Genomic DNA, 21,544 nt, shown 5'->3' with positions numbered 1-21,544 from the left:
ACTCATAGTGAATTTCTGCAGGAGACGGTGTGTGATGTCACATGTGAGACATGTTTGCACCACATGCCCCAAGGAGTGTGTCTGCCATGGTCCAGATATGCTCTTGTGCTCATATGGCTTATAGGTTCCATCTATGAGCCTGTTGAAGCTTGTCTGTTGCCACCTGTGCTTCATCTAAGGGGTATGGAACCTGCTAGAAGGATCTTTCTTAATGAACCAGCTTCTTGACTTGTAGATTGTCTCGCCAGCTCTGTTGTGTGACTTCACAGTGTGAATTCCACCCAGGATGCATGTTTTCAGACTTTTCTAAGCCAGCAATACTTTCTTTCATAACTAAAAAGGATTTTTATTTTTCATTTAACACTTAAGATGCTTAACTATGTTTTAGGATAGGGAGGGAAAAGGAGTAACTCATCCACATCACTTCTGACACTGTGCTGACTGTTCATTCTTTTTATAATCCTATATTTTTCTTATTTCTAATTTTTTTGTAGCCTAATTTTGAAATAATTGCAAACTTAATGAAAAGTTGTAAAAGTTATCAGCACATGAAGTTTGGCATATATCAAGGTTTTCTATCTTATTGAGTAAGTTAATTAGGTTTTCTGTATCTTTACTTATTTTTTTTCCTCTTGATCTATACTGGAACTGAGAGTGACGTGTTATTTTATTATTAATGTGTTGTATCTATGTCTCTTTGTATTTCCCATAGTTTGCTATTTATACTGTTTATTACTGTGTTATTTGGTACACAGATATTTGTAACTACTATATCTTCAGCTGAATTGTGACTTTTAGCACTGAACTCTTTTCTATTATATCACAACCCTTGTAAGGGCCAGACAGAAACAGCATCCCCTCCCCCATCTGCATATACCTCAGAAAAATGGATTTGTCTAAGTTGATCTGATAGGAGAAATAAGTAGGCCTTGCTCTCTCTTATGCTGATTTATTTGCCAGTTGAAAAGTAGAGGTGAGGTCATTTTAAAATTAATTAAAATCTCTGAATCCAAAAACCAGGTGCAGTTCATTCCCTTGGATCTTTGCCTCTCAACGGTCTCTTGGTAGCTCCATAATTCTTTAGGGTGTCAAAAGTGTTAAGGTGTTTAATGAATAAGTTCTGAAGCAGAACTAATTAATGGAAAGATAAAAATATAGTCAATAAATACCTTCTCTTTTAACATGGAGAGGTGGCTTCAAGATGTTTTCTAAATAGGGCACATGAAGATAATTGCAGTTCATGTCTTTTTCTAAATTGAAGTTCTTTCAGTTCTTACACCTCCACTTTTTTTTCTTTTGACCTTCCCACTTTTTATAAAACACAAAGAATTCCAAATTAAGTTCATGATGCATACATAATATTGTATGTGCTTTAATATCTTCTTGCATTTTTGTTTTTACCCTGTAATTACTTAATGTGAACAGATTTATTGGTATGCCTAAAATAGCCAGGTTACTTTTAAGTGTCTGACAAAGTATACTGTACCTTATAGAGACTATACAAATGTCATTTCCCCACTAACTTTAGACCCATCTTGTAAAATAGTTGATTTGCTGCATTCACATTTTGACTTTTCTCTTTTCACTGATTATTAAAATCATATGGTTAGAATTATTAATCTAAGGCAATCTATATCTAAGTCTGTTAACTGTAACTTTAAGTTCCCAAGAGAACCATGCTTATTTATGTGGAGTTTAAATACAGGCTTAGATGTTTTTTTTTTTTTTTCTTGTTTCATACATGATATTTTACATGTTTCAATGCCATTCTCCCAAATCTTCCCACCCTCTCCCTCTCCCATAGAGTCCACTGAAGGAAGAAGGCATAAGAGAAGACGAAAGAGACAGAATTAAATGAACTTAATAATATAAAATGGCTTCCCAGGTGGCACAGTGATAAAGAATCTGCCTCCAATACAGGAGACATACGTTCAATCTCTGGGTGAGGAAGATCCCCTGGAGTAGTAAATGGCAACCTGACTGAAGTATCCTTGCCTGGAAAACTCCATGGACTTAGGAACCTGGTGGTCTATAGTCCATGGAGTCCACAGAGAGTTGAGCAAGACTGAGCGCACACACACAACACAACACAGCAATATGAAAACTGTAATTTCTATTACCTGGGTAAAGACTCCATTTTAATTAGAATCGTTATTTAGAATCAGTTCATCTCTTATAAACATTTGTCAATTATCAAATAAAACATGAATTCTTCAAAGAATTTGAAAATTTCTCTCAAAGAAAACATAAGAACTCAAAATCTGCTTCTTATTTTTATCCCCCGCCCACCCCCCCCCAAAAAAAAAAACCCAGAAACCTGAGATGTGAATGAATAATATTCTTCTATTTTGAGAATCTGTGAAAATGTTACTTTAGTGTTGTGGCTTAGATTTCTTCCCATATACTTGTTGAAAGTCAAGTGTTTCACACTTAAATTCTTTAAAGGGCTTTTCCCAAGCTCCAGAAAATTATTTTCCTTTGTATCCACATTTCTTTGTTTTGAGATGCTGTACTGTGAACCAGGTATATTTGCTCTACATATTGTGATGATGATGAGCTTAGTTAATTTAGACATTTTTATGAAAGTAAACCAGTTATTTGCTTTAAAAAACTCATGCCTGTCTTCTTTTAAATTTTCTAAGTAGTGAGTAAAACATTGTTTGTCTATAGCTTATGTTATACACTTTAGAATTCCTCAGTATGTAGATTTTAGGGTAAAATATAGTCTATTATCTGGTAATTTAGACTTAGGGGGTTCTGTGCTGCCTTAGCAGTAAAAAAAAAAAAAAAAAGAAGAAGAAAAGAAAGGAAAAAAGTCCTGCTGCCAGTGCTGGATACCTGGGTTTGATCTCTGGGTTGGGAAGATACCGAGGAGAAGGAAATGGCAACTCACTCCACTATTCTTGCCTAAGAAATCCCATGAACAGAGGAACCTGGTGGGCTACAGTCCATGGGGTCACCAAGAGTTGGACATGACTTAGTGACTAAACAACAAAACAAAGTTTAGACTTAACTTCACACCCTTTCCCTGCCATCCTTCAAAACTGATCTTGTTCATTCTATTTTCTTGGTGTCTCTTTAACCTATACGTAATGTACTTTCTATGGAGGGCCACCCAAGATGGATGGGTCATGGTGGGGATTTCTGACAAAATGAGGTCTACTGGAGAAGGGAATGGCAAACCACTTCAGTATTATTGCCTTGAGTACCCCATGAACAGTATGAAAAGGCAAAAAGATGGGACACTGAAAGATGAACTCCCCAGGTTGGTAGTTGCCCAATATACTACTGGAGATCAGTGGAGAAATAACTCCAGAAAGAATGAAGAGATGGAGCCAAAGCAAAAACAACACCCAGGTGTGGTAGTGACTGGTGATGGAAGCAAGGTCCGATGCTGTAAAGAGCAGTATTGCACAGGAACCTGAAATGTTAGGTCCATGAATCAAGGCAAAATGGAAGTGGTCAAACAGGAGATGGCAAGAGTGAATGTCAACATTTTAGGAATCAGTGAATTAAAATGGACTGGAATGGGTGAATTTAACTCAGATGACCATTATATCTACTACTGTGGGCAAGAATCCCTTAGAAGAAATGGAGTAGCCATCATAGTCAACAAAAGTCTATAAATGCAGTATTTGGATGCAATCTCAAAAAACAACAGAATGATCTCTGTTCCTTCCCAAGGCAAACCATTCAATATCATGGTAATGCAAGTCTATGCGCCGATCAGTAATGCTGAAGAAGCTGAGGTTGAATGGTTCTATGAAGACCTGCAAGACCTTCTAGAACTAACACCCCAAAAAGATGTCCTTTTCATTATAGGGGACTGGAACACAAAAGTAGGAAGTCAAGAAACACCTGGAGTAACAGGCAAATTTGACCTTTGAGTACAGAATGAAGCAGGGCAAAGGCTAATAGAGTTTTGCCAAGAGAACACACTGGTCATAGCAAACACCCTCTTCCAACAACACAAGAGAAGACTCTACACATAGACATCACCAGATGGTCAACACTGAAATCAGATTGATTATATTCTTTGCAGCCAAAGATGGAGAAGCTCTATACAGTCAGAAAAAACAAGACTGGGAGCTGACTGTGGCTCAGATCATGAACTCCTTATTGCCAAATTCAGACTTAAATTGAAGAAAGTATGAAAAACCACTGGGCCATTCAAGTATGACCTAAATCAAATCCCTAACAATTATACAGTGGAAGTGAGAAACAGATTTAAGGGACTAGATCTGATAGACAGAATTCCTGATGAACTATGGACAGAGGCTCGTGACATTGTACAGGAGACAGGGATCAAGATCATTCCCAAGAAAAAGAAATGCAAAAAACCAAAATGGCTGTCTGAGGAGGCCTTACAAATAGCTGTGAAAAGAAGAGAAGCAAAAGGCAAAGGAGAAAAGGAGAGATATACCCATTTGAATGCAGAGTTCCAAAGAATAGCAAGGAGAGATAAGAAAGCCTTCCTCAGTGATCAGTGCAAAGAAATAGAGGAAAACAACAGAATGGGAAAGACTAGAGATCTCTTCAAGAAAATTAGAGATACCAAGGGAACATTTCATGCAAAGATGGGCTCGGTAAAGGACAGAAATGGTATGGACCTAACAGAAGCAGAAGATATTAAGAAGAGGTGGCAAGAATACACAGAAGAACTTTACAAAAAAGATCTTCACGATCCAGATAATCACCATGATGTGATCACTCACCTAGAGCCAGACATCCTGGAATGTGAAGTCATGTAGGCCTTAGGAAGCATCACTATGAACACAGCTAGCAGAGGTGATGGAATTACAGTTGAGCTATTTCAAATCCTAAAGGATGATGCTGTGAAAGTGCTACACACAATATGTCAGCAAATTTGGACTGGAATGGGTGAATTCAGCAGTGGCCGCAAGACTGAAAAAGGTCAGTTTTCATTCCAATTCCATAGAAAGGCAATACCAAAGAATGCTTAGACTACCACACAATTGCACTCATCTCACATGCTAGTAAAGGATTGCTCAAAATTCTCCAAGCCAGGCTTCAACAATATGTGACCCATGAACTTCCAGGTGTACAAGCTGGTTTTAGAAAAGGCAGAGGAACCAGAGATCAAATTGCCAACATCTGCTGGATCATCAAAAAAAGGCCTGAGAGTTCCAGAAAAACATCTATTTCTGCTTTATTGGCTATGCCAAAGCCTTTGACTGTGTGGATCACAACAAACTGTGGAAAATTCTGAAAGAGATGGGAATACAAGACCACCTGACCTGCCTTTTGAGAAACCTATATGCAGGTCAGGAGGCAACAGTAAGAACTGGACATGGAACAACAGACTGGTTCCAAATAAGAAAAGGAGTACTTCAAGGCTGTATACTATCACCATGCTTATTTAAATTATATGCAGAGGATATCATGAGAAACGCTGGGCAGGAGGAAGTACAAGCTGGAATCAAGATTGCTGGGAGAAATATCAATAACCTCAGATATGCAGATGACACCACCCTTATGGCAGAAATTAAAGAAGAACTAAAAAGCCTCTTATGAAAGTGAAAGAGGAGAGTGAAAAAGTTGCCTAAAACTGAACATTCCAAAATCTAAGATCATGGCATCTGGTCCCATCACCTCATGGCAAATAGATGGATAAACTGTGGAAACAGTGGCAGACTTTATTTTTGGGGTTCCAAAATCACTGCAGTCATAAAAGAGGAGAGATAAGAAAGCCTTCCTCAGTGATCAATGCAAAGAAATAGAGGAAAACAACAGAATGGGAAAGACTAGAGATCTCTTCAAGAAAATTAGAGATACCAAGGGAACATTTCATGCAAAGATGGGCTCGGTAAAGGGCAGAAATGGTATGGACCTAACAGAAGCAGAAGATATTAAGAAGAGGTGGCAAGAATACACAGAAGAACTGTACAAAAAAGATCTTCATGATCCAGATAATCACGATGATGTGATCACTCACCTAGAGCCAGACATCCTGGAATGTGAAGTCAAGTGGGCCTTCAAAGCATCACTACGAACAAAGCTAGTGGAGGTGATACAATTCCAGTTGAGCTGTTTCAAATCCTGAAAGATGAAGCTGTGAAAGTGCTGCACTCAATATGCCGGCAAATTTGGAAAACTCAGCAGTGGCCACAGGACTGAAAAAGGTCAGTTTTCATTCCAATCCCAAAGAAAGGCAATGCCAACGAATGCTCAAACTACTGCACAATTGCACTCATCTCACATGCTAGTAAAGTAATGCTCAAAATTCTCCAAGCCAGGCTTCAGCAATATGTGAACCGTGAACTTCGAGGTGTCCAAGCTGGTTTTAGAAAAGGCAGAGGAACCAGAGATCAAATTGCCAACATCCTCTGGATCATGGAAAAAGCAAGAGAGTTCCAGAAAAACATCTATTTCTGCTTTATTGTCTATGCTAAAGCCTTTGACTGTGTGGTATTGGAGAAGACTCCTGAGAGTCCCTTGGACTGAAAGGAGATCCAGCCAGTCCCTGCTAAAGGAAATCAGTCCTGGGTGTTCATTGGAAGGACTGATGTTGAAGCTGAAACTCCAATACTTTGGCCACCTGATGGGAAGAGGTGACTCATTTGAAAAGACCCAGATGCTGGGAAAGATTGAGGACATGAAGAGAAGGGGACAACAGAGGATGAGATGGTTGGATGGCATCACTGACTCAGTGGACTTGAATTTGAGCAAACTTTGGGAGTTGGTGATGGACAGGGAGGCCTGGCATGCTGCAGTCCATGGGGTCGCAAAAAGTCAGACATGACTGAGCAACTGAACTGAACTGCACTGCTCTTGGAAGAAAAGCTATGACCAACTGCAAGAGCAGATTACAAAGTAGAGACATTACTTTGCCAACAAAGGTCCATCTAGTCAAAGCTATGGTTTTTCCAGTAGTCATGTATGGATGTGAGAGTTGGACTGAAAGCTGTTACCGAAGAATTGATGCTTTTGAACTGTGGTGTTTGGAGAAGACACGTAAGGGTTCTTTAGACTGCAGATTCAAAGCAGTCAATCTTAAAATGAAATCAGTCCTGAATATTCATTGGAAAGACTGATGCTTTGGCCACCTGAAACGAAGAACTGACTCATTTGAAAAGACCCTGACACTGGGAAAGACTGAAGGCAGGAGGAGTAGGGGACATCAGAGGATGAGATGGTTGTATGATATCACTGATTCGATGGACATGGGTTTGATTCAGCTCTGGGAGTTGGTGATGGACAGGGAAGCCTGGAGTGCTGCAGTCCATGGGGTTCAGATTCGCACATGACTGAGTGACTGAACTGAACTGAATGTCCTTTCCCATGACTTCTGCTCTTAATATTTTGGTTCTGGGTCATGGCTACCATCTGAAAGGCCTATCTGTTTGCTATCTGTTGTCAACTTGAATCCAATTCTATGTTATGCTGCCATCAGAATAATTTTTCTAAAATATAAAATATCTTTTTAGTCTTAGTTAGGATTGGCTTTTTAGCCCCTTTAGGATAAAAACATGACTTTTAGCCTGGACTGTGAGGCCGTTTAGGTTCAGGTCTGTGCCCTGCTTTCCAGCCTGATTTGTGCCATTCCCTATTCCTACTCTCTTTTCACCATATTGAATTACAGGAAATTTTCTAAGCACCAAGTTCTCTCTTCCTGGCAAGCTATTGCATACACTGCTTCTTTGTTTAAAACATCTTTTCTCCTCTTTTTGTCTGACTCTTGCTTCTTCATCTTCTTTTACTCTCTCCCTTTTTTCCCTGGTCTGGACTAAATACCTCTATTCTGGGCTTCCATTACATGCCTAGGGTTCTTCATCTGTCTTTTACTTGTTTATTCTTCTACTGTGTTGTGAGTACTTGAAAGGTCTTACTCATTTTTGTCTCTGTGTCATATGCGATAAGGACCTCTTTAATAGGTTCTCAGATAGCATATTGAAAAGCAGAGACATTACTTTGCCAACAAAGATCCATCTAGTCAAGGCTATGGTTTTTCCAATGGTCATGTATGGATGTAAGAGTTGGACTGTGAAGGAAGCTGAGTGCTGAAGAGTTGATGCTTTTGAACTGTGGTGTTGGAGAAGACTCTTGAGAATCCCTTGGACTGCAAGGAGATCCAACCAGTCCATCCTGAAGGAGATCAGCCCTGGGATTTCTTTGGAAGGAATGATGCTAAAGCTGAAACTCCAGTACACCTCATGCGAATAATTGACTCATTGGAAAAGACTCTGGTGCTGGGAGGGATTGGGGGCAGGAGGAGAAGGGGACGACAGAGGTTGAAATGGCTGGATGGCATCACTGACTCGATGGACGTGAGTCTCAGTGAACTCCGGGAGTTGGTAATGGACAGGGAGGCCTGGTGTGCTGCAATTCATGGGGTCGCAAAGAGTCGGACACGACTGAGCAACTGAACTGAACTGAACTGAAAGGTTAGGAGAAGGCAAGGGCAACCCACTCCAGTACTCTTGCCTGGAAAATCCCATGGGCGAGGAGCCTGGTAGGCTACAGTCCATGGGGTTGCAAAGAGTCGAACACGACTGAGCGACTTCACTTTGACTTTTCACTTTCATGCACTGGAGAAGGAAATGGCAACCCACTCCAGTATTCTTGCCTGGAGAATCCCATGGACGGAGGAGCCTGGTGGGCTATAGTCCATGGGGTCGCAAAGAGTGGGACACGACTGAGTGACTTCACTTTACAGTTGTTTTTTTTTTTTTTTTTTACTCAGGTGCAAGATGTTTAATCAGCTACTAAATGCCTACAAATATGGCCCTCCTCCAAGAGACTAGTTTACCCCATAAAGGTGTTTAGGTCTGAGGAGAACTGACATGAGCCCTCAGAACATAAGATGAGGATATTAAGTTCTGTCTTTCATGTGGGTATTGGAAAATTTCAGAGTCCATCTAGTTGGTAGGTATTAGTGTGGAGGAGGCATCATGATCGCAAGAATGGCTACAAATCTTTTCAGTTTCTTCCATGAAGATGTGGAGTCTATTTTTCCACTCCTTGAACTTGTACTGGTCTTGTGACTTGTCTCGGTTCTTATGCTTAATCCTCCACTCTTCCCTTAAGTGCTAGCAGTTTCTGGATAGAGTTGGAAGGCTTGTCTTTCTTTTCTCATTGCTCTTCTGTTTTCCTGAAGTCATGGCATCCATGTATAGAAAGCTTCATCTTTATTTTTCTAGATTCCTTATACCTGCCTACATACCAATGTCTTGCTCCCACTGTGCTCCTCTACTCTGCCTTCCCTTAGCCAAGCCCATTATTTCATATTTTCTCAAAAAGTATCAAGTGTGCTTTTGTCTTTAAGAAATTGAAAGTTTAACTAATTACAAGTTTAATCAGTTGGTTTTGTTTCGTCACTAAGAAGATCAAAGCTAGTAAATTGTAGGTGTTGGTTGACTTGCTCTGTGAATGGCATTGAGAAGTCAGTCTTCTTTTTGGTATATGGAGGTGGAGGTGTTACTGAGTAGGTGCACATCAAAACTACTAGAATTTTTTAATTTGTAAACAAAAAAACAGGTTCATAAAGTATAACACATATAACCTAATGAAGCTCTGTAGTTCAAAGATCCTGTAATGGTTTCACAGGTCAAGTGAAAGACCTTTTACAATCTCCATCCACTCGGGAGAAGTTACACCTTGTGATCCATTCTAAACACCAAGTTTAATTCACCTATTTCTGAATTTGATCTATCATTTAAATCTACAAGTTCCTCCTTTACCCCTTTATAATTATTTGCTGAAGACCCTGAGCCCTTTGTCCTGCAGAGTTCCCACAGTCTGGACTCTGCTGATTGTATCCTGACTGTCATTTAGCAGGTTTCTCCATCCTCTCTATTTCCTGTCAACTAGCAGCTGGATCCAGAGGCCTGATCAGACTTAGGTTCAGTCCCTTTGCAAGATTATAAGTGGGTCTGTGTTCTTTCATCAGATGACACATATTTTTGTCTCTAGCTGTATTTTTTTTTTTTTTTTTTTTAGCAACTGTCAATACTCAATGCCTAGCTCCATTAACTCATTGGAAGTTTCAAAAGGGAAGTATTCTAGTTTATATTTTTGTTTTTGATTGGAATGCTTTTATAGAGAGTTACCTCTCAACTACTATTTGGTTACCCAGTATGCAGTTCACAGGAGAAGGAAATGGCAACCCACTTCAGTATTCTTGCCTGGAGAATCCCAGGGACAGAGGAGCCTGGTGGGCTGCCGTCCATGGCAGAGTCAGACACAACTGAAGTGACTTAGCAGCAGCATGCAGTTCACATAGGGGTGACTGCACATATACTTAATACTTTTCCATTATTTACCAACTTTTAAGATAGCCAGTTGGTTTCTTGTCCTTTAAGGGTACCTAGATAGTTCCTTAAAAATATCTTTATGCACTAATGAATTTAAACAAATGATGAATTTTAGTGCATTACAGTTTTGACCACTATTGAAGTGCCAATTTCCTGTCTTTGCCAAGTTAGAGCCCCTTCAAGTTGGCTCCTATGTCTTTTTGATACAGTAGTCTTTGATGACTTCATTGCTATGTAGTATGAGCAGATCCTCATCTTGTATAATTCTGCCTCACACCTCAGGCATTTCTCCAAGAAGCTTGAATTCATTTTTGTGAAATTTATTTCACAGTTTTGGTCCTACAGATATTCACAGCTACTGAGTCATTGTTTCTTGGTCCATTTAATAAATAAAATGAGGAGAAAGATATATCTGTGTCTGTGTCTCTGTATATATGTGTATATATACCCATATATATATAGATAAATAAAAATAAAATTTCTAATGAGTTAATACAGATTATATTTAACTAAAATTCAGTATACTAGGGCTTTATTTATTCGCTTCTATATTACATCTTCAACTACTTCTTCCATATTTGAGACTGCTGGGGATGATCAAATTAAAGTATTGCATAAATGTTCCATTGCTTTATGTGACATTACAAATATAGCAACCTCAGAATAACAATACTAATGCCATTACCACCAGTATAATTACTGAAAATACATATAAAGATTTTTGCATATGCTTGTTTTCCCATTCTTCCCCACCCATCATTATTTTTAGCAGCCATACTAGCTCTATATTTTCAGAGCCTATAGCATAGCATACTGTACCCTTTCCCTTTCACCTTCATTTAGTCTTAATTCTGCAAGTAACTATATAGTTAGGGCTACCACTAATCTGTATCAGTGTCTCTCTAGGTAATTTAGTTGTCTAAAGGATATTCACTAATCTTGGGAAAAATCCATAGGAGCAAAATCCCTGAGTTCTTTTATATTAGTGATATAGTTTGCATCCTTTATTTTTGAAAATCAGTTTTGCTGGGTATGGAATTCTTGGTTCATATTTCTTCTTAGAGTATTTTAAATATGTTACTCCCTCGATCTCACTCGAGTCAATAGACAAATCATGGAGCTTTTGTTTTCTACTATCAAGTCCTTTATATCTTTCTTTCCTCTTTAATCTTGTCACTGTCTTAACTTGTGATGAGGTGATTGTGAGGCAAGGTGAAGTCATGCATCTGTAATCTCTGAAATATCATACGGTTGTCTCACAGTGATGTAACGGTACTTCCTTTGACACTCTTCATACCATCGCTAGTTCTGGTACTAAAGCACTGAATAGGCCATGACTGTCTTTACTTGAAACACTTCTGGTGGTTCTCTCTTTCAAACAGGGTGAAGCAGACTGTTGCACAGCACTAAAGTTTCTCCCTCTTGGATGCTCTTTTTTCCCTCTAGACATGGCCTTCTCTCTACATCCCATAGGTTTCCAGTATTGGGGTAACACTGCTTATCATGCCCTGGGCAGATCATGTTCATGCTGCTCTTTCACAAAAAAATACTGCTCTTCTCTCAAAGACTCCACTGTGATTAAACTCAAATACTGTTTTACTTGTAAGGTCTTAACAAAACTCCCTTGAATTAAAAATAAACATTTTCTCGTATGTACTTTGTCATTCCTGATCCTACAGTACTTATCTTTTCCTATATTTTTTGGACGTGTCTCTCGTATTATATACTTAAAAATTCTTGAGAGCAGGAGTTCTATTTTCTGCATGTTTTTCCCCCCATGGTATAAAACACATGTTCTAACTTAAGTGTAGTGCTAGAGTTAGGGTTAGGATGCTGGATGCATTCACTGAATGGGGTGAAGTGGACAGCCATCATTTCTCCCATTTGACAGATGTGAAAGTTATAAGACTTAGTTATAGTATGAAATTATAATAAGTCTCAACTCTGAATGCTTTCTTTGAAAGAGAAAATAGAATTTTAAGACTTAACTACATTTTAATTTAGTCTCTTTCTTAGACTTTTTAAAAAATAATATGCTACTAACTTTCTTGATTTGGACACATGTTTAGATTTCTGTATACAACAAATTTGTTCTTCATAATAATAGTGCCAAATTCAGGATTATCAACCTGCTTATTACCACATCATCTACCTCTGCAAAGGTAGCCACCATTGTCCTTCACTTATTCATCAGAATACTTTCTGTTTTTATACATCCACTTAATGAGAACTATTTGGCTCATTCTTTGTGCATGTCAATAAAAATTCACAAGCTAAATCAGTAGTTTTTTAGGTAGAGAAGAATTATTTGCTTCTCTCAAGGTGTCAGATTTGCATCTGTTATAATTTTTCAACAAGATAACTTTGAAGATCAATCACTAAAGACCAGCAGGCATCAGTTCTAAATGTTTCAAAAACTCTATTCTAACACACCTATATAAGCTCTAAGTTTTAGTGCTCATCATGTTCTTTTCCTTCAAAATATTTCTTTATGACATTTGCTATTTATAAAGTCAAAGTCAATTTAGAATCACACAATTTAACAACTCTTAGCTTTGTTAATTTATAAATGAATTTTTGTGCGTATGAATTTACAATAAAGTTTATGAGCCGACTACAACAATCTGTTATAGTGAAGAGCTGACTAATAAAAGTAAATAGGTGAATTAAGTCCATTCTATAGAAGAATTGTTAAATAGAGCTATCCCTGTATCACATATAGTCACAGAAAACTACCTAAGTAAGCCTCAAGCACTCTATTTTTAGGAATTCATTGGCTATAGTGGATCGCTGTACTCATTGATGAATAACTGAGGTAATTTATATGAATTCATTTTATCTGTATCATTAACTCATCAAATGATGTGTTTCACATTAAAATAAAAACACTGTAAAATCAGCACCTCAGGGGACTGGTATACTATGATCTGTATTACTCCTTTAATTATGTTGTAACTATTTGACTCTATTTTGTCTTAAATTTTCCAGTTTTCTGCTATATGAATTGTTAATATCTTCTTCTATTTTGCAATCCGGTTTCCTGTGGTTTGGAAGTGAAATGCTTCATAAGACTTGATGCAAAGAACTGAGAAAATATAAGTAGACCAAACAACAACTTTCATGTCGAGTGTGAGCTTTTCTACTAATTTTAGCACTTTGGGGGAAGGTTAGTTTTCTCAAACTCTAAAATGTTTATAGCTGAAACTATTTGCACCCAGTGGGAGCTGACCTAAAAACTAACATCAAATATTCTGTAGTTAAGAGGATGAACAGGATTTCCCAGTTCTAAAAGTATGCAAAGCCTTTGTGATGAAAAAAGGGCGCTTTTCTATTTGACAGTCCATACATAACCCTGTGTCTTCAGTGCTGTGATTCCTGCACGTTATTCAGCGTAAATGTGCATGATATTTCCTGAGGAACATTAATCAGGTTGTAAATTTATTAGTTGAGTTATGTGACAACCATCTTCCCACAAGTGCCTTAAAAGTTGTGAATTGAGTGACTATTAGGTGATATGGAAAACTGGATAAAGAAAAATAGTTTGATTAATGTCTAATTGATATATTGTATATCCTAATGGAAATTCTGTATTATAAAACAATCAGTATTGCTTATATGTAACATGAATTCTCATGTTTGGAGCAGGATAATCTATATTTATTAATATTGCTATGCTTCTCTAGACATTTTTTAGGGAGAGGACCAGAGGGTAATTTTACTTTGGTTGAGTCAGTTAACTTCCCGTGTTACTTTTCAGCCTCATAGACTTTTTATTTCCCCATGATACTAAAAAAGATAAAGAATTTAAATTTTAAAATGTTGATAGAAATATGTTGAGAATTTTAATTTCATCAATTTAGGTAAAATAAAACATATAACAGACATTTGAATACCTCCACAATTTAAAATGATCTATATTGGCAGGGGAAATTTATGTATATATTGAATATCTTTTATCTATTGATGATACATTTATTTATTAATGGATATTTATTTACTGTTCTTCAGATATATGTACCTACTTTATTAATTCAGTCCCACTAAAAAGTATAAGGAAAAACATCTGTGAAAATAATTTGTTATTTTTAAATAAAAAATTCATTAGAAAAAAATTTAGAAAATAAAAAGTAGAGAGAAGAAAAACAATAAATGTATCACTTGAAGCCAATTTTTATAATAGTTATGTGCATTTTATTTTGTCTTATCTCCCTTTTGATTTTTAACACAATTTATTATCAATTGATAAATAATAGTAACCTATAATATACCATATAGACTAACATAAAATAATAAAACATAATAATTTTGTGTCCATCAAGGTTATTCTTCTATAAGAAATTAAGGAATAGGAAATGGCAACCCACTCCAGTGTTCTTGCCTGGAGAATTCCAGGGACGGGGGAGCCTGGTGGGCTGCCGTCTCTGGGGTTGCACAGAGTTGGACATGACTGAAGTGACTTAGCAGCAGCAGAAGTTTTATTGGAGGATAATTGCTTTACAATGTTGTGTTGTTTTCTGCTGTATAACATCATGAATCAGTCATAACTATATATTTATATCTCCTCCCTCTTGAGCCTCCCTTGCACCCCACCCCTCTTCCTCCCCTCCAGGTCATCACAGAGTGCCAGGTTGCCTCCCTCTGTTACATAGCGGCTTCCCACTAGCTAGCTATTTTTACACATGATAGTATATATATGTCAAAGCTACTTTCTCAGTTCATTCCACCCTTTCCTTCCCACTCTGTGTCCACAAGTCTGTCCTCTATATCTGTTTCTCTATTCCTTCTTCCTTGCAAATAGTTTCATGAGTACTATTTTTCTAGATTCCATATATATGCTTTAATATATTCTATTTATTTTTATCTTTCTGTCTTACTTCACTCTGTATTACAGGCTCTAGGTTTATCCAGCTCACTACAACTGACTAAAATTTGTTCCTTTTTATGGCTGAGTAATATTCCATTATATATATGTACCATACTTTTATTTATTCATCTGTTGATAGACATCTAGGTTGCTTCTATGTCCTGGTTATTGTAAATAGTGCTGCAATGAACACTGTGGTACCTGTGTCTTTTTGAATTCCTGTTTTTCTCAGCATATACACCCAGCATATATCTCAGCAGTTGGGATGCCTGGGTCATATGGTAGTTTTAGGTTTAGTTTTTTCAGGAATCTCCATTCTGTTCTCCATAGTGGCTTTATCAATTTACATTCCACTAACAGTGCAAGAGGGTTCCCTTTCCTCCATGTCCTCTTTAGAATTTATTGTTTGTAGATTTTATTGCTGATGGCCATTATGACTAGCGTGATGTGTATCTCACTGTAGTTTTGATTTACATTTCTCTAATAATGACTTTGGCCACCTGATGCAAAGAGTTGACTCATTTGAAAAGACCCTGATGCTGGGAAAGATTGAGGGCAGGAGGAGAAGGGACGACAGAGGATGAGATGGTTGGATGGCACCACTGACTCAAAGGACATGGGTTTGGGTGGACTCCGGGAGTTGGTGATGGACAGGGAGGCCTGGGGTACTGTGGTTCATGGGGTCACAGAGTCGAACACGACTGAGTAACTGAACTGAACTGAATAATGAGTGATGTTGAGATCTTTTCATGTGTTTATTGGCCATCTGTATGTCTTCTTTGGAGAAGTGTCAAGAGATAGACTTTTAATAGAAAATTCTACTGAAGTTTCAGTTTCATTTTTGTGTACTTTACTATAGCTGTAACCATAATTGTATCTTTATTTTTTACTTAACATTATGACATGTGCACTTTTGCATGGAATTTCTGAAACTAGTTTTAATTCTTATGAATTAATATATACATAGCTATAGATTTCTGTTCTTTGGATATTTTTATTTATTTTTGCCAATCTGAGGTTATAATTAATAGCACTGCAGTGGATATTATATGCGTTTGTTTTAAATCTTTTGATTGAGTCCCAGAAGCAAAATTACTGAGTCAAAGACACTAATAGTTATTGTTGTTGCTATACATGAAAATCAAATAGTTGAAAATTAATGAATATTTATAAATAGGTCAGAGCTTGTATTATAAGTGATAACTTGAGAAAACATTTCAGAAATGATTCAGAAAGAAATGTAATCATTTGTCTCTCTTCAATGTAAAACCCAGTATAGAAAGAGTAACAATGACAAGAGGGGAAAAGGAATCATAATAGTGGCTCAAAGCAGCCCTTTAAAAGTCCTGTTATTTCCATAACACTGGGGACTATAATAATATAATAGTTGATTTCTTCTGGTTAAAAAATTAAAAGATGTAGTAAAACTGATCCATTATCTTGATGTGAAGAGCCAACTCAATGGCTCTTTTCAAGAGCCAACTCTTTTCCTGATGCTGGAAAAGATTGAGAGTAAGATGAGAAGGGAGCTACAGAGAATGAGGTGGTTGGATGACATCACTGACTTGATGGATATTAGTCTGAGTAAACTTGCTGCTAAGTAACTTCAGTCGTGTCCAACTCTGTGCAATCCCATAGACAGCAGCCCCTCAGGCTCCACTGTCCCTGGGATTCTGCAGGCAAGAACACTGGAGTGGGTTGCCATTTCCTTCTCTAATGCATGAAAGTGAAAAGTGAAAGTGAAGATGCCCAGTCGTGTCCAACTCCCAGCGACCCCATGGACTGCAGCCCATCAGGCTCCTCGATCCATGGGACCCTCCAGGCAAGAGTGCCAGAGTGGGCTAGTAAAGGACAAGGAAGCCTGGCGTGCTGCAGTTCATGGGGTCGCAAAGAGTGGGACACGACTTTGCGACTGAACAACAATTATCCTTTTACAAGAAAACCTACTATTTGATACATTTGCTTTGTGTGTGTTTCTGGGAAGAAGAGGGTGCCTAAAATGAGATAGTACTGTATGTATGATTTAATATTCTGCTTTTATTATTTCACATAATGTGAACATTTCTCTGTCATTTTTATGAGACTGACACACTGACTCCAGTGCTGAGGCAAATTCGCTGTCACTTAAAAAAGTTATGATATTTAGTGGCTGCATAATAATCCATCAGTTATTTATTTATTTTATTTTTTTTAAACTTCATATAAACTTTATTTGCATTAAGGAAATCAATATTTACTTAATAAATCATCATTTTAAAGAGGGAAAAGTACATTTCTTTGACCATAGACCTTTCTTTTTTATTTATTTATTTATTTAGTTTTACTCACATTTATCTTGTTTATACCCTTTCTGGCAATTATAAATATCACTTCAGTGAACTCGGTACTTCAGATAATGCAATTGGAATAAATACCTATAATTGGAATTGCTAGTTTAAAGAAAATGGAGCTCTAAAATTCATCTGTGTTGATGGGAGGTAAGGTTTATCTTTTAAATTTCTATGGCTAAAGTCTCCCTGGATTGTTTTGATGCTGTATCACCCCAGACATCTTATTTGGCTCTCAGGTCCCTAATCTTTCCTTGAACAAATATATGACTGTCATACAGTTAAGCTGTCATCAGCAGCTTAAAAGGTCATCATCACTAACTAAAAAGGAAGTGTTGCGAGAATCTGGAAACAAATGAGACTGCTCAATATTTATTAAATATCTATTATGGTTGTTTTATGATGATCATTTTATCACATAGTGGTTTTAACTACCCCCTCAGTGATATATATGTTTTCTCTCTCCATCCCAGAGTGGCTCTAGGTTCTATAAGGATTTCCAAACTTTCTGTGTGGGGTGATCAAAGAATCCATAATCTCACTTAACCTCAGCCTCTCTTTCTGTCTCTCTTATTCTCGCTCTCTCTTTTTCTCTTATTTTTATCTGGTTGCATGCTATCTTTTCTCTCTGCTGGTCTGACACCTGAAGTGTTATAAGGCATCTTTCTTCTTCCTTAGTTCCTGTCAGTTCTGACTTTAAACTTCATGATAAGAGCTTTTTAATCTTCACTTATCTCTGTGGTTAGGGTACATAAGGAATAAATCTTTGGAAGAGTGACTGTAGAAAGATTTTTTTTTCCCTTCCTGGATATATTCTCCATCTTTTCCACTTTAAAACCTTCTCTTTCCTGCAGAAGAATGGAGAACACAGTTGATGGCCCTTCACAAGCCGGGGGCACTTATGGAACTGCCTCAGCAGGAAAACCTTTTAGCACTTATTCTGATGCTTCCTTGTTTCCCTGTGTTTGGGCAACTGAGTACTCCTGACTCAGGATGGTGAACTGTTGATTTCAGATCACCAGTGGGTGTTGCTCTGAAGTAAACAGTTGATTTCTGTGTTCTATTATTTTAACATCCACATTTGACTACAGTGCAGCACTCTTCATGGAACTGTTTATGACACAGCAAATCTGGGCCTCTGTGTTTTACCCAGCCTAGTTTCTTAGGCTCCGTGATTATGAAATGGAGCTCTCTCCAGGGGCTCTGAAGTTGCCCATGAGGTTTAGCTGTGTGAAGAGGGAAAGGCATCCTTGGAGAATCAGTCTTGGTGAGCTTTTGTTTGCCTCCAGCACAAGCCCTAGGTGCTGAATAATTTATGCTTAATACGTGTCCAGTCAGTTCCAGATTTGTAAAGCTATAACAGGAGGTTCTTGCATATTGCATTTTACTGTCATTTCTACCAGAAGGAGCAGAAGAAAAGATGAAACTGAGAAGTCACCTTTGCTCCTTTTAGTCAGAATGGGAAAAGTTAAGGCGGCAGAAAGTAATGAAACTATTTCTTAAAATGAGGTTCTTGGCTTCTCTGTTGGATTTCATGTATTCACGTCACTCTAGATTTCCATTAAAGACTGAATCTAGGATGATGTTACTTTACATATTATATGAAAGTGTTGTACATTGTTGTATGTACACATGCGGTGTTGCATACTTAGACCTTAAATTATGTTCTGTGATCAGTAACATATGAAACTGATTTAGAAAAAAGAACATGACAAGGATAAAAAAAACTAGTGTAGATTCTTGAATGTATGTATCTTAACTATTTTCCAGGGAAAGGGGATGTGTTTGGAGACATCTTCTGGAAGGAAACTACCCTTGCTCACGCGTGTGCCAACGTCCGAGCACTGACATACTGTGACCTCCACATCATCAAGCGAGAAGCCTTGCTTAAAGTCCTGGACTTTTATACAGCTTTTGCAAACTCGTTCTCAAGGAATCTCACTCTCACTTGCAATCTAAGAAAACGGGTAAGTTGTCTGGATCCATTTCCACTTACTAGCCTCTAGAGGGTTAATATATTATATTCTATTAGTTAAAGAGTGGTATAGTGATTTTATTTTGTAGTAGTACATTCCCATCAATGTAAAGTGACATAATTTTCCCCCTTTCTTTTTATTTTGCTTACTTTTTAAAGGAGTGATAAAAACCCTGAATACATGGATAAAGGTTTGAATATCTATTATTTAAATGTAAAATGAAAAGTGGACCTGAGGAGAAACAAACTGTGCTATAATTAGTTAATTCCTGGGGTTTATAATACTGCTGTAAAATTAATATCAGTGTCCCTTAGTTTATTATGTGAGTCTTTTAAAGCTTCTAAGTTTAATCAAACTGGTTGCCTAGTTTATATTCCTGACTCTCTTTACCCCCTCCCTCTCATTTAATAATCAATTCATAAAGCTCATTTCTCATTAATTCTTTCAAAGTACACTATCTCAAAAAATAATAAGCCATACTGACATATCCTACAAATAGATACAGGAATCCTTTACTTTGTGTGGCTGCTACAAAATTAATCTTCTTGCTGTTTTCTTTTTTATTGATGAGTGTGGCACAAATTTAATTTGCATAAAGAATTCTTCTAGCTCTGATTTATAGGTCATTGGACATTGGTGAGGACTCTTTTATTGCCAAGAATGAAATAGACGTTTGGATAACTGCACTTAAGGAATTTCATCTAAGATGATTGCCTGTCTGCAGTGAAGTATTTTGAAATAACAAGCCTTCCCTTCCACCAACCCCTTAAATAGAACCTTCCTGCTAGTTAACATAGAGAAAAAAAATCAATCCAAGTGGCAAATTAACATCTATACTGCATCAACATAGAAAGGAGCATAAGCAAATCAATATAATTCTCTACTCAGGGTTCTAAGAGGGGATAAGACTGCAGGAGTCATATTCGTGCTAGTGTCACAACATTTGATTTATATTTGAAAAGCAGTTTCAGTTTATATTTTGTTAACAAATAGTTATTGAGCATCCACAACCTGAAAGAGAAAATGTAAAGAGCTATAGAGAACACGAGGCCTGAATAACACAGTCTTTATGCTCAAGGAGCTGACAGGTGAGTGTGAATGTTGTAAGAGATTGAGATTTAAGGTAATGATTAACCTGGAAGACTGGTGCCAAGTATGAGATAAACAGAGCACCTGCTCCTTCATTGGGGAGATTGGAGTCCTGTCTATTATTACACAGAAATATGTCTCTTCACTCTGTGCTCTACCTTTTCCAGTGACAAATGCCTCTTCTACAAGGCTGCCTGGTGGATATTTGAAACTCATATCTTATTAAATCTTCCCAATATACATTTTGCCAGTTTTAGAATCTTCCCACATACTACAAACTTACCACAACCTGGATCTGTGCTTACAGTCCTCAGGGCAGATATTATTTGTCACTGTCTTCCTCTAAGTATTGTTGTTTATACATTATCTCATCTGATGTTTATAGTATTCTTGTGGGAAAAAGGGGCAGTGGTTTTCCCTTCAAAACACATGGGAGGGATTAGTATTAAATAACCAAGTGATATACATGTAATGTAAATGATTGCATCCCTCAAAGAGGGGTAATAAAGACAAAATAAACTTCAGTTCTTCAAAATGTGTTAATCACAAAGCTCTATCATCTTTTTTTCTCTTTCAAACATCTGAGCACATGCATATCACACGTGTCTGGGCGCACACACACACACACACACACATTGGTTATGAGAGCCTAGTGTATATAGTAGCATGTCTATCTCTGACAGGCATAGAAGTAGAGCAGAAAACTTGTGCTATTTTTTAATGGGACCCAGGAATTGTGCACCTGCCTCTGTAGGTATGTGAGTTAAATCAAATGACTTCTTCCCTTAATAACCTGTTCCTTGTTATAATGTGTGTCAGGTTTTTTGTTTGCTTGTTTTTAAAAAATATTTCCTGCCCTTCTGTAATTGATGAATGGTGTCAATAACTTGAATGTCAGGTCAGGTGTATTTCTCATCAGTGTCACTTTGTTCTCAGATAAAAGTATTTTCATAAATAAGAGAAACTGAGACAGTATCTTCCTGTGATTCATGAGAAGAGCTACCATTTTGAAAG

General features: G+C 37.4%; 1 protein-coding gene across 1 annotated transcript in view; it reads left to right on the top strand.

Annotated features, from left to right (window-relative positions):
• The window catches only part of KCNH5 (potassium voltage-gated channel subfamily H member 5), a 403,337-nt gene that overhangs the window by 297,642 nt on the left and 84,151 nt on the right, over positions 1-21,544 (top strand). Inside the window, exon 10 of the mRNA XM_061429074.1 lies at positions 19,236-19,432. Coding sequence (XP_061285058.1) covers positions 19,236-19,432 — 197 coding nt within the window. The remainder of the gene's footprint in view (positions 1-19,235; positions 19,433-21,544) is intronic.

The sequence above is a fragment of the Bos javanicus genome, chromosome 10 (assembly GCF_032452875.1).
Source record: "Bos javanicus breed banteng chromosome 10, ARS-OSU_banteng_1.0, whole genome shotgun sequence".
NCBI lineage: Eukaryota > Metazoa > Chordata > Mammalia > Artiodactyla > Bovidae > Bos > Bos javanicus.
This window is presented reverse-complemented; position numbering and strand designations above follow the sequence as displayed.